Genomic DNA, 13,803 nt, shown 5'->3' with positions numbered 1-13,803 from the left:
ACATACAAAATAACAAAACGAACGAACAACTACAAACAGTCTGGTAAAGCATACGGCTTACACACAGAACAATCACCCACAAATAACACATACAAACACACCCTAATATATGGGACTCTCAATCAAAGGCAGATAGACAACACCTGCCTTCAACTGAGAGTCCCAACCCCAATCAACCAAACATAGAAACACACGCACTAGACTAACCATAGAATTAACTAAACATAAACCAAAACCCGGAAATACTAAATCAAACACCCTTTACACAAACACACCACCCCGAACCACATAAAACAAATACCCCCTGCCACGCCCTGACCAAACTACAAAACAATTAACCTTATATACTGGCCAGGACGTGACAATATTTTATATTTGAGATTCTTCAAACAGCCACTCTTTACCTATGGACAATTATCTTAACCTTATATCTGTCTCTGTAGGCCGAGGTGTGAGGCTAACACTAGCCTACTAGCTACCTGTTCATTTTAGGCCTACATTCCTTAAGGACTCTTTGGTTTGGGAGAGGGTCGGGGGAAGGATAGATGGCGGAAGCGGATGTTCTGTTTGAAACTGCTGGTGCGTCGTGTGGAGAGGAGAGTGGGAAGGAATGGAAAGAGAACAGGAAAGGAAACAAGAAGTCCAGTAAATACATGTTCTGACTCTTCTTTTAGAGTGAGGGTTTTGGACCAAAGATATGGAACGCCATTTGGGTCTTTGCGTGTCAAAAAATATACACGTCAAATAACACTATTTGATTTTTCAAATAAGCTTTTCATTTGACACGTCAAATAACACAATTCTATTATACCACACTCATACTCCATTTCATGTCTTCACATTCCAACACTCCAACCTCGTTTAGCATGATGTAACACTCTTCGTCGTCAGACGATACAGAGAAATCATCGTCGGAGAAAGTGGACCAATACGCAGCGGGGTTATGTGTACTCATCTTCTTTATTACTGGATAAGAAGGCAAAACCGAAAACAAAATATGTACACAAGAAAAACACAATGACCACGACTAACAGGCTTGTAAGGCACACCGCTATACAAAGCATATAATCTCCCACAACTCACCAACCCAAACACATACCTAATTATAGGACTCTCAATCAGAGGCAAATAGAAACACCTTGTCACGACTCCCGCCGAAGTCGGCCCCTCTCCTTGTTCGGGCGGCGTTCGGCGGTCGACGTCACCGGCTTACTAGTTGCCACCGATCGATGTTTCACTGTTCGTTTGGTTTTGTCTTTATTGTGTACACCTGTTTTTGATTTTCCCTAATTATGTTCATTATTTAAACCTCTGCATTTCCTGTTTGTCTTGTCGGTGATTGTTTCCTGTTTTGTGTGGTCGGAAGTGTTTCTCCGCAATATGTATTTTGCTAGGAGAAGATTTATTGATTTTTCAAGTAAACACGTTTGTTTACATTGATCCCTGTGTCCTGCGCCTGACTCCTCTACTTCTCCTAAAGATAATCATTACACACCTGCCTCCAATTGAGAATCCACACCCAAACCTAACCTAGATAGAACGTAGAAAATACAACCTAGAACATACCCAACACCCAGAACTAACAAATCACACACCCTAAACACAACCAACCACCCCGAACCAACCAAAACAAATACCCTCTGCCACGTCCTGACCAAACTACAATACAAATAATACCTAAATACTGGTCAGGACGAGACATTACCCCCCCCCCCCCCCCCCAAAGGTACAGACCCCGTATGCACCTTTATCAAAAAACCAAAATACCCCAAAACAAACATAAAAAACAATTTCCCCCTAAACTAAAGGGAGGGAAGGGAGGGTGGCTGCCGTCAACGACGGCACTTGTGCTACACCCCCCCCCCCCCCCCCAACCCACCTATACTGGAGGTGGCTTTGGTTCTGGCCTACTGTCCTCCAGACTGTAGACAGAGTCTCTTTGCTCCGGACTGTAGGCAGACTCACTCGGTTCCGGGTCGTAGGCAGACTCCTTCAGTTCCGAGCTGTAAGCAGACTCACACATTTCAAAGTTATTGTCAACCTCATTCTGTTCCGGACCACAGGCAGACTCACTTGGTTCCGGATCGCAGGCAGACTCACTCGGTTCCGGATCGCAGGCAGACTCACTTGGTTCCGGTTCGCAGGCAGACTCACTCGGTTCCGGACTACATGCAGACTCACTCGGTTCCGGATCGCAGGCAGTCTCACTCGGTTTCCGGGTCGCAGGCAGACTCACTCGGTTCCGGATCACAGGCAGACTCACTCGGTTACGGTTCGCAGGCAGACTCACTCGGTTCCAGTTCGCAGGCAGACTCACTTGGTTCCGGACTACATGCAGACTCACTCAGTTCCGGACTACATGCAGACTCACTCAGTTCCGGACTACATGCAGACTCACTCGGTTCCGGATCGCAGGCAGACTCACTCGGTTCCGGATTACAGGCAGACTCACTCGGTTCCGGCTCGCAGGCAGACTCACTCGGTTCCGGATCACAGGCAGACTCACTCGGTTCCGGATCGCAGGCAGACTCACTCGGTTCTGCACAGTGGGCCATCTCCTTTGGTTCCGAACTGTAGGCCGTCTCAATCGGTTCTGCAGAGTGGGCCGTCTCCCTTGGTTCTGAACTGTAGGCCGTCTCACTCGGTTCCGGGCTTAACACTCTTACCGAATACTCTGGACGGGGCACTGTCTCCGGACTCTCGAGGCTGGGCTAACGCACTGGAAGCCTGATGCGTGGGGCTGGTAGTGGATGTACCAGGCTGGAGACACGCACCCTAGGGCTAGTGTGGGAAGCAGGAACCGGCCGAGAGGAACTAATATTACGCACTAGAAGCCTGATGCGTGGTGCTGGTACTGGAACTGCCAGTTTGAGAACACGCACCTCATGGCTAGTGCGAGGAGCGGGAACAGGCTGAGTAGGACTAGGCTGACTCACTGGAAGCTTGATGCGTGGTGCTGGTACTGGACGTGCCAGACTAGAGGTTCGCACTTCTGGGTCTGCACGAGAGGCGGGAACTGGAAAAACTGGGCCATGGAGGCGCACAGGTGGTCTTGATCGCACCTCCTGCACAACCAGTCCTGGCTGGATGGAACTAGCAGCCCTGTACGAGCGGGGTGCTAGTACAGGGCGAACTGGGCTGTGCAGGGGCTTGATGGTTACCGTGCGTAGAGCGGGCATAGGGTAGCCTGGTCCCAGGAGGCGTACCGGCGACCAGACGCGCTGCGCAGGCATCCTCCTACCAGGCTGGATGCCCACTCTAGCATGGCATCTGCGAGGGGCTGGAATAGCTCGCACCGGACTGTGCGAGCGTATGGGCGAGATCGTGCGCACTTCTTCAAACTTCGACGCCCTCCACTCCATACGTTTCTCCATATAAGCACGGGTAGCTGGCTTATGGCTCTTCCTTGGCCTAGCCAAACTACCCGTGTGCCCCCCCAAAAAAAATTCTTGGAGGTGCCTCTCATGCTTCTCCCTCAGCGCGTACATGGCCTCATACCGCCGCCTCTCTGCCTTAGCTTCCTCTATTTCTTCCCATGGGCGACGGTATTCCCCAGCCTGGTGCCAAGGTCCAGCCCCGTCCAGAATTTCCTCCCATGTCCATTTCTCTCGATAGTCCATGTAATCCACCTGCTGCTCCTTTCTCCGCTGCTTGGTCTTTTTGTGGTGGGAGATTCTGTAACACTCTTCGTCGTCAGACGATACAGAGAAATCATCGTCGGAGAAAGTGGACCAATACGCAGCGGGGTTATGTGTACTCATCTTCTTTATTACTGGATAAGAAGGCAAAACCGAAAACAAAATACGTACACAAGAAAAACACAATGACCACGACTAACAGGCTTGTAAGGCACACCGCTATACAAAGCATATAATCTCCCACAACTCACCAACCCAAACACATACCTAATTATAGGACTCTCAATCAGAGGCAAATAGAAACACCTGCCTCCAATTGAGAGTCCACACCCAAACCTAACCTAGATAGAACGTAGAAAATACAACCTAGAACATACCAACACCCAGAACTAACAAATCACACACCCTAAACACAACCAACCACCCCGAACCAACCAAAACAAATACCCTCTGCCACGTCCTGACCAAACTACAATACAAATAATACCTAAATACTGGTCAGGACGTGACACATGATATGTTCCATTGTGACATAATTCCGCGATATGTATTCATTTACATCACTTTCAATTGGAGACTTTTATTTTGAAGGCTAACCATGAAGTCCACTATTGTGGCTAATCCTTATTGTGGCTAGCTTCACATAGATGGGTCCGACCACCATTAAGAAAATAAAAACTGTCTTATAAATTAGGGTTATTTTAGATGATGATACCTAGCTATATAGATAGCTACCTAACTATTGCTACTGAAACAGATTGTCGTTTTGCTAGGTTTTTGGGGAAGAACATTGTTTGCATCCATCAGCTAGCTCCCTTTTTAATGACCAGCACTGTAGGTGCGCGAGACAACTTTACCAGCATCATAGTATACGTATCGATGAATCGTTGTTACATATGAAATACGAGTGATACTGTAATCAATGTGTAATAACTACGTAAAAAAATCATGAACGTGTTAAATCATTATGTGACGTGCAGTCATATTCAGGTCCTGATTGGTCAACAAGCTTATTTGACACGCAAAGACCCAAGCGGCGTTCCATAGGAAGGAGATACCTGGGGGATCTGTTTGATGTCTCTGTGAACATCCTAGATCTGTTGGATGAGGTTGCATCAGTGAGAAAAACAAGAAGTGGGCTTATTCTGAGGAGCAGAGGGAGGGTGCTTTGCTCCTCCAAAAGATATCGGATTGGAATGTGTGCTGTGTGGGTCTTCGAAGCAGGGCGTCTATCAACGGGGTTGTCTCTGGGGTGGCGCTAGAAGTGAGTGTGAAGGATATAACTGAAGAAGTAGATGGAGTGGTCGGTGTATACCGACTGACCTGTATAGTGGATGGAGTGGTCGGTGTATACCGACTGACCTGTATAGTGGATGGAGTGGTCGGTGTATACCGACTGACCTGTATAGTGGATGGAGTGGTCGGTGTATACCGACTGACCTGTATAGTGGATGGAGTGGTCGGTGTATACCGACTGACCTGTATAGTGGATGGAGTGGTCGGTGTATACCGACTGACCTATATAGTGGATGGAGTGGTCGGTGTATACCGACTGACCTGTATAGTGGATGGAGTGGTCGGTGTATACCGACTGCCCTGTATAGTGGATGGAGTGGTCGGTGTATACCGACTGCCCTGTATAGTGGATGGAGTGGTCGGTGTATACCGACTGCCCTGTATAGTGGATGGAGTGGTCGGTGTATACCGACTGACCTGTATAGTGGATGGAGTGGTTCTACTAAGCTATTTGGAATTGTTTTAAGGTCATACCAAGGATCATTTAGCTATTCGATTTAGAATTTTAAAACCCCTTGAAGTATTAAAAATACATATACACTGCTCAAAAAAATAAAGGGAACACTTAAACAACACAATGTAACTCCAAGTCTATCACACTTCTGTGAAATCAAACTGTCCACTTAGGAAGCAACACTGATTGACAATACATTTCACATGCTGTTGTGCAAATGGAATAGACAACAGGTGGAAATTATAGGCAATTAGCAAGACACCCCCAATAAAGGAGTGGTTCTGCAGGTGGTAACCACAGACCACTTCTCAGTTCCTATGCTTCCTGGCTGATGTTTTGGTCACTTTTGAATGCTGGCGGTGCTTTCACTCTAGTGGTAGCATGAGACGGAGTCTACAACCCACACAAGTGGCTCAGGTAGTGCAGCTCATCCAGGATGGCACATCAATGCGAGCTGTGGCAAGAAGGTTTGCTGTGTCTGTCAGCGTAGTGTCCAGAGCATGGAGGCGCACCCAGGAGACAGGCCAGTACATCAGGAGACGTGGAGGAGGCCGTAGGAGGGCAACAACCCAGCAGCAGGACCGCTACCTCCGCCTTTGTGCAAGGAGGAGCAGGAGAAGCACTGCCAGAGCCCTGCAAAATGACCTCCAGCAGGCCACAAATGTGCATGTGTCTGCTCAAACGGTCAGAAACAGACTCCATGAGGGTGGTATGAGGGCCCGACATCCACAGGTGGGGGTTGTGCTTACAGCCCAACACCGTGCAGGATGTTTGGCATTTGCCAGAGAACACCAAGATTGGCAAATTCGCCACTGGCGCCCTGTGCTCTTCACAGATGATAGCAGGTTCACACTGAGCACGTGACAGACGTGACAGAGTCTGGAGACGCCGTGGAGAACGTTCTGCTGCCTGCAACATCCTCCAGCATGACCGGTTTGGCGGTGGGTCAGTCATGGTGTGGGGTGGCATTTCTTTGGGGGGCCGCACAGCCCTCCATGTGCTCGCCAGAGGTAGCCTGACTGCCATTAGGTACCGAGATGAGATCCTCAGACCCCTTGTGAGACCATATGCTGGTGCGGTTGGCCCTGGGTTCCTCCTAATGCAAGACAATGCTAGACCTCATGTGGCTGGAGTGTGTCAGCAGTTCCTGCAAGAGGAAGGCATTGATGCTATGGACTGGCCCGCCCGTTCCCCAGACCTGAATCCAATTGAGCACATCTGGGACATCATGTCTCGCTCCATCCACCAACGCCACGTTGCACCACAGACTGTCCAGGACTTGGCGGATGCTTTAGTCCAGGTCTGGGAGGAGATCCCTCAGGAGACCATCCGCCACCTCATCAGGAGCATGCCCAGGCGTTGTAGGGAGGTCATACAGGCACGTGGAGGCCACACACTACTGAGCCTCATTTTGACTTGTTTTAAGGACATTACATCAAAGTTGGATCAGCCTGTAGTGTGGTTTTCCACTTTAATTTTGAGTGTGACTCCAAATCCAGACGTCCATGGGTTGATAAATTGGATTTCCATTGATTATTTTTGTGTGATTTTTTTTGTAGGCACATTCAACTATGTAAAGAAAAAAGTATTTAATAAGATTATTTCTTTCATTCAGATCTAGGATGTGTTGTTTAAGTGTTCCCTTTATTTTTTTGAGCAGTATATTATTCATAAAAAAAACATTTGGCCTTTCTGCTATTACAAACACATTTAATAACATATTCACTACATTGAACAACAAATAGTCCCCAAAAAATCTAAAGGAAGTTTGTTCTGAAGTGTCTGTCCTATATCTGAGAGATACAAGAAAGATCAGGAAATGTATTTTAACCCTTTATATTTGGCACTAAACAGTCTCCATATATACTACTATTAATTTTTTCAACTGGTACAGGGGACCTTCAGACAAGTCTTGTGAGGCCAAACTGTCTTCCTGTCTGGGTTGGCGCCCCCCCTTGGGCTGTGCCGTGGCGGAGATCTTTGTGGGCTATACTCGGCCTTGTCCCGGGATGGTATGTTGGTGGTTGGAGATATCTCTCCAGTGGTATGGAGGCTGTGCTTTGGCAAAGTGGGTGGGGTTATATCCTACCTGTTTGGCCCTGTCCGGGGGTTTCATCGGATGAGGCCACAGTGTCTCCTGACACAGTGTCTCCTGACCCCTCCTCCAGTATTTATGCTGCAGTAGTTTATGTGTCGGGGGGCTAGGGTCAGTCTGTCACATCTGGAGTATTTCTCTTGTCTTTTCCGGTGTCCTGTGTGAATTTAAATATGCTCTCTAATTCTCTCTTTCTCTTTCTTTCTTTCTCTCTCTCGGAGGACCTGAGCCCTAGGACCATGCCTCAGGACTACCTGGCTTGATGACTCATTGCTGTCCCCAGTTCACCTGGCCGTGCTGCTGCTCCAGTTCCAACTGTTCTGCCTGCAGCTATGGAACCCTGACCTGTTCACCGGACGTGCTACTCTCTAGAGACAGCAGGATCGGTAGAGATACTCTCAAAGATCGGCTATGAAAAAGCCAACTGACACTTACTCTTGTGTTACTGACTTGTTGCACCCTCGACAACTACTATGATTATTATTATTTGACAATGCTGGTCATTTATGAACATTTGAACATCTAGGCCATGTGCTGTTATAATCTCCACCCGGCACAGCCAGAAGAGGACTGGCCACCCCTCATAGCCTGGTTCCTCTCTAGGTTTCTTCCTAGGTTTTGGCCTTTCTAGGGAGTTTTTCCTAGCCACCGTGCTTCTACACCTGCATTGCTTGCTGTTTGGGGTTTTAGGCTGGGTTTCTGTACAGCACTTTGTGATATCAGCTGATGTAAGAAGGGCTATATAAATACATTTGATTTGATTTGATTTGGATGCTGCAGACGATTTTGTGAGAAGACCAATGATCGGGATGTCTCATGGACTGACAAATCGCGCTCTCTAGCTCTGTCACCTTTCACCGCAGATACAGAAGTGTGACATCGGCTGATGTGGTAGATTGACATGCGTCCAAACTGACGGATTTCTATGGGGATTTTTGTGTTATGTGGGGACTCAGGGATTTGACAGCAGAGGAAATACATGGAATCCTGTCAATGAAAGTACCGCCCTGTCAGGCCTCTGATCCTGTGTAGGGATGTGATTTGGACTGTGACGGATGCAGCGGAATAGAATTGATGTACAGTATCTATTTTTGTATTTTGTGTGAAGTCAACACTTTTTCTCCAGTAGGTGGCGGAAGGCACATTACATTTGTGTGACTGCACTTATACATTACATTTGTGTGACTGCAGTTATACTAGAGGAGAAGTGCCAGCTCTTTGCTGCTTGTTTATTGGCAGTTGAAGTGTGCAGATTGGCACAATGCCACATTTCTTCAGGATCTACATAAACCTGGACTTAGTCCCTTTCATCCTGAAAACCAAGTTATGTATGTTTTTCAAGAACTTGACTCTTCCTTTTCATAACTTTTGTTTGAATTTGAGTTTATAATTTTTTTAACAGGGACAGGCACATTAATCAACGTTTTAGTAAAATTGCCGGTTTTAGCTAGCCGGCTAATTTGCAACCACTGTCCCTGGGCAACGTTCCCACGACTACCATAAGATAGCTCCTGGAGAAAATAAATGGCACGATATTATTGGAATCCATGACTACTGGTAAATGCTATTTATTCTACCACTCCACCACCAGCGTTCAGTACCCTCCCTGGTCGTAGGTGGCCTACCTTCACAACCTTACAAAAACCTAGATTGCACTGTTGTTTAGACGTGACAAATATCAGATCCCAAGACGTTCTGGGGCATGTTTCAGTCCAGTAGGCTGCATGTACGTACTGTGTACTCAAATTCAAAGTACCTAGTGGATGACCCATATAGCTGCACAGTTAAACAGTTCCTCATACAGATGAAACACTCTCACATATTTGAAATCATTTTCTCTCAGAACAGTGATTGTTTTAATAGATAATTGCCGGAGTCTCGTCTCCTTGTCAGGTTGTAATACTATATTCCATCACTAGAGGGCATAACTATCTGCTTCATTGGAAGATCACAGTCAGGTTCAGGTGAATAACACCAGAGTTTGGAGTTCACCACTAGTCTGGGACGAGAGTTTTAGTCAGTCAGTCAGTCAGTCAGTCAGTCAGTCAGTCAGTCAGTCAGTCAGTCAGTCAGTCAGTCAGTCAGTCAGTCAGTCAGTCAGTCAGTCAGTCAGTCAGTCTGTCTGTCTGTCTGTCTGTCTGTCCAATGACATTACTTTCCAGGTATCAGTGTTCCAGAACAAAGTGACATGTGGGCTTCCCCAGTCACTGCTTATTGGCTGAAGTGATAGAAATAAAGTCTCAATCTAGTTCTGCGGTTAAAGGTCCCCGGTGTTCCTTGTTGCAGATTGTCCGTGATATTTTAGACGACTCCCAGTGTCCTGGGGGAGAACATAGAGAAGTGGATCACTTTTATGAACCTTTTATAAACTCATGAATCATTTTTAGATGTCTTACCTGTCTGTGATGTGATTGATCCCCTGGGTGTCTGAGTTTAGTTGGCTGGTCCTGGGCTCAGCTTTCAGGACTGGTAGGACACTGAATTCTCCTCACAGATAGACACAGGGTCAGCGCGATCTGACACACAGGATTTAGAATGACAGTTTTATAATAGGCTACAGATAAATAGACAGGTGATTTTATCTGTACTTGTTTTTGCTCACTAGTTGGCGACAGACCTGAGAGGGATACAAGACCAGAAGACCAGAGTTGGCTATTCTGTGCACACAGGCTCACCATTGACCTAACTCGCTAGACATGAGAAAATACAATATTTTGGAGTTGATATGAGTGATTGTGTATGTTCCGTCACCGTGTGTGTTGTCTTTCCCCTTGTTCCTTTTACACGTCGTGGTTGTGTTGTGGGGCGACGCTGGCCCACCCCTCCCTCTGCCGTATCCGTAGTAACAACAGCGCAGCAGGCGAGCGTAGGCGGACCTAAAGTCTCTGTTGAGGGCAGCGTAGAGAAAAGGGTTCAGAGCTGAGTTGATGTATCCCAGCCACAGCACCACAGGGTAGGCTGCTGGGTAGTCCTGCATCCTCAGACCCATGATAGTAAACAGGGTGAAGTAGGGGAACCAGCACACCATGAACGCTCCGATCACTGCTGCTAGAGTCACTGTGGCTTTGTGTTCCCGTAGAGCCACCGCTGTTACTGAGGTGAGTTGACGAGGGGCTGACGAGGGGCTGTTGTTGTTGAGGTTGGGTCGTGCATGGATGATGCGTCTGGCCTGGGCCCGGGCGATGCGGAGGATGCGGAGGTAGTTCCAGCACATGATCAGCAGGGGGAGGTAAAAGGTTAAGGAGGCGTCCACCGCAGCGTACGACGGGTTCAGCTCAAACTTACACTCCCTCTCCTCTCCCGGGCCGCGGTTCTGCACACTGCCATCCACAGTGTTCCAGCCCAGGTGGATCGGTAGGAACGACACCCCCAGCGACACCGCCCACACCGAAGCCATCGTTATGGCTACCCCCCTCGGCAACACCAGCGACGAGTATCTAAGGGGCGCGGTCACAGCCAGGTAGCGGTCCACGCTGATGGCCAATAGGGTGAGGATGGAGGCAGTGCATAACATAACATCCAATGAGATGTAGATGTTGCAGAGGGTCGGCCCCAGCGGCCAATCGCTGAGCTGGAGGAGGGCAGAGAAGGGCAGGACCAGCATGCCAAGCAGCAGGTCAGTGATGGCCAGGGAGACGATGAAACAGTTGGTGAGGCAGCGGAGACGTCGTGTGGCACAGACAGCCAGACATACCAGGACATTGCCAAACACCGTCAGCAGAATGAGCAAGGACAGGCTCACACCTAGTATCACCACAGACAGCATCCTTACTGAAGTCCTATTCCCAACCCTAGCCCCTGTCCTACACCTAGTCCCTACCCTAACCCCTGTCCTACACCCAGTCCCAACCCTAACCTCTGTCTTACACCTAGTCCCTACCCTAACCCCTCATTTACACCCAGTCTCAACCCTAACCCCTCATTTACATCCGGTCCCTACCTTAACCCCTCACTTACACCCAGTCCCAACCCTAACCCCTCACTTACACCCAGTCCCAGCCCCAACCCCTGCCCTACACCCAGTCTCAACTTTAACCCCTCACTGACACCCAGTCCCAACCCTAACCCCTCACTGACACCCAGTCTCAACCCTAACCCCTGCCCTACACCCAGTCTCAACCCTAACCCCTCATTTACATCCGGTCCCTACCTTAACCCCTCACTTACACCCAGTCCCAACCCTAACCCCTCACTGACACCCAGTCTCAACCCTAACCCCTGCCCTACACCCAGTCTCAACCCTAACCCCTCACACCCAGTCTCAACCCTAACCCCTCACTTATACCCAGTCCCAACACCTCACTTACACCTAGTCTCAACCCTAACCCCTCACTTACACCCAGTCTCAACCCTAACCCCTCACTTATACCCAGTCCCAACCCCTCACTTACACCCAGTCTCAACCCTAACCCCTCACTTACACCCAGTCTCAACCCTAACCCCTCACTTACACCCAGTCCCAACCCTAACCCCTCACTTACACCCAGTCCCAGCCCCAACCCCTCACTTACATCCAGTCCCAACCCTAACCCCTCACTTACACCCAGTCCCAGCCCCAACCCCTGTCCTACAACAACAACTCAGTCCAGTCTCTTTCAGATAATACTTATCTGGGTGTGTCTATATCCATACCAATGTGCGTAGATGGACATTTATCTGTGTGTTTGAGCTATTTTCCTTTGGGCATATTTCACATCTATTTGAGTGTATATGTTGTCTGGATGGAGAGGTCTGGATGGAGAGGTCTGGATGGATGGAGAGGTCTGGATGGAGAGGTCTGGATGGAGAGGTCTGGATGGTCTGGATGGAGAGGTCAGGATGGAGAGGTCTGGATGGTCTGGATGGAGAGGTCTGGATAGAGGTCTGGATGGAGAGGTCTGGATGGAGAGCTCAGGATGGAGAGGTCTGGATGGAGAGGTCTGGATGGAGAGGTCTGGATGGAGAGGTCTGGATGGAGAGGTCTGGATGGTCTGGATGGAGAGGTCAGGATGGAGAGGTCAGGATGGAGAGGTCTGGATGGAGAGGTCAGGATGGAGAGGTCAGGATGGAGAGGTCAGGATGGAGAGGTCTGGATGGAGAGGTCAGGATGGAGAGGTCAGGATGGAGAGGTCAGGATGGAGAGGTCAGGATGGAGAGGTCTGGATGGAGAGGTCTGGATGGAGAGGTCTGGATGGAGAGGTCTGGATGGAGAGATCTGGATGGAGAGGTCTGGATGGAGAGGTCTGGATGGAGAGGTCAGGATGGAGAAATCTGGATGGAGAGAACTGGATGGAGAGGTCTGGATGGAGAGGTCAGTTCATCATTACAGATCCTCTGATTGAAGGAGCGATGAGGAGGCTGATGGCTGGTCCAGTCAGTGTTTGATGATGGGCTGTAGAACAGCTCCCTCTGTTGGTGGCTGGTCCAGTCTGTATGGGATGATGGGCTGTTGAACAGCTCACTGTTGGTGACTGGTCCACACTTCCATGTCACTCAAAAATTCATCTAAACACACAGAGCAACAGAAAGTTAGACTGCCCCAAAAAACTAAGTACCATGGCCTGTATACTGCAAGGAAAACTTTACCATTCTACTTACAAGTGCAGTTACTTCCACAGTCAGAAAATATAAAGCAAATTGAAGCAAAAGTTGCCCAATGGGCACAGATGTCAATTCAACATGTGTTCAAATCAAATCAAAATCAAATGTTATTTGTCACATGTACCGAATACAACAGGTGTAGATCTTACCGTGAAATGCTTACTTACGAGCCCTTAACGAACAGTGCAGAGTTTTTAAAAAGTAAGTAAGAAAAATGTGCTAAATAAACTAAAGGAAAAATAGTAACACAATAAAATAACAATAACGAGGCTATGGTACTGAGTCAATGTGCAGGGTTACGGGTTAGTCGAGGTAATTGAGGTAATATGTACATGTAGGTAGGGGTAAAGTGATTATGATAGATAATAAACAGAGAGTAGCAGTAGCGTATGTGAAGAGTGTGAAGGAATGTGTCCGTGTGTGTGTGTGTTGGAGTGTCAGTGTAGTATGTGTGAGTGTGTGGTTAGAGTCTAGTGAGTGTACACCGAGCCTGTGCAATGGACTTAAAAAATACAAATAAATAAGAATAAAATAAGGGGGTCAATGCAAATAGTACGGGTAGCCATTTGATGAACAGTCTTATGTCTTGGGGATAGAAGCTGTTAAGGTGTAATGATGGGGCGGTGAGTCGAAGCAGGTGAAACGTTTTAATAAAACAACAAAACCAAGAACACGACACTAACATAAGGCAGAACGCCGATACACAAGAACAATACCAACTGGTGAGTGGACCTGGGAAA

At 48.2% G+C, this 13,803-nt stretch overlaps 1 protein-coding gene across 1 annotated transcript; it reads right to left on the bottom strand.

Annotated features, from left to right (window-relative positions):
* Window positions 1–9,878: 9,878 nt before the first annotated feature.
* On the bottom strand, window positions 9,879–13,064 carry hrh2a (histamine receptor H2a). The gene is made up of 2 exons (XM_082955954.1): window positions 10,235–13,064; window positions 9,879–9,999 (listed from the first exon to the last, which is right to left on the bottom strand). Exons 1-2 carry the CDS (start codon window positions 11,247–11,249, stop codon window positions 9,944–9,946), a joined length of 1,071 nt encoding a protein of 356 aa, XP_082812080.1. The 5' UTR covers window positions 11,250–13,064; the 3' UTR covers window positions 9,879–9,943.
* Between the last annotated feature and the right edge of the window lie 739 nt (window positions 13,065–13,803).

The sequence above is a fragment of the Salmo salar genome, chromosome 09 (assembly GCF_965601325.2).
Source record: "Salmo salar chromosome 09, fSalSal1, whole genome shotgun sequence".
NCBI classification, from domain to species: Eukaryota; Metazoa; Chordata; class Actinopteri; order Salmoniformes; family Salmonidae; genus Salmo; species Salmo salar.
Note: the sequence above shows the minus strand (reverse complement) of the source record. Positions and strands in the feature narration are given on the sequence as shown.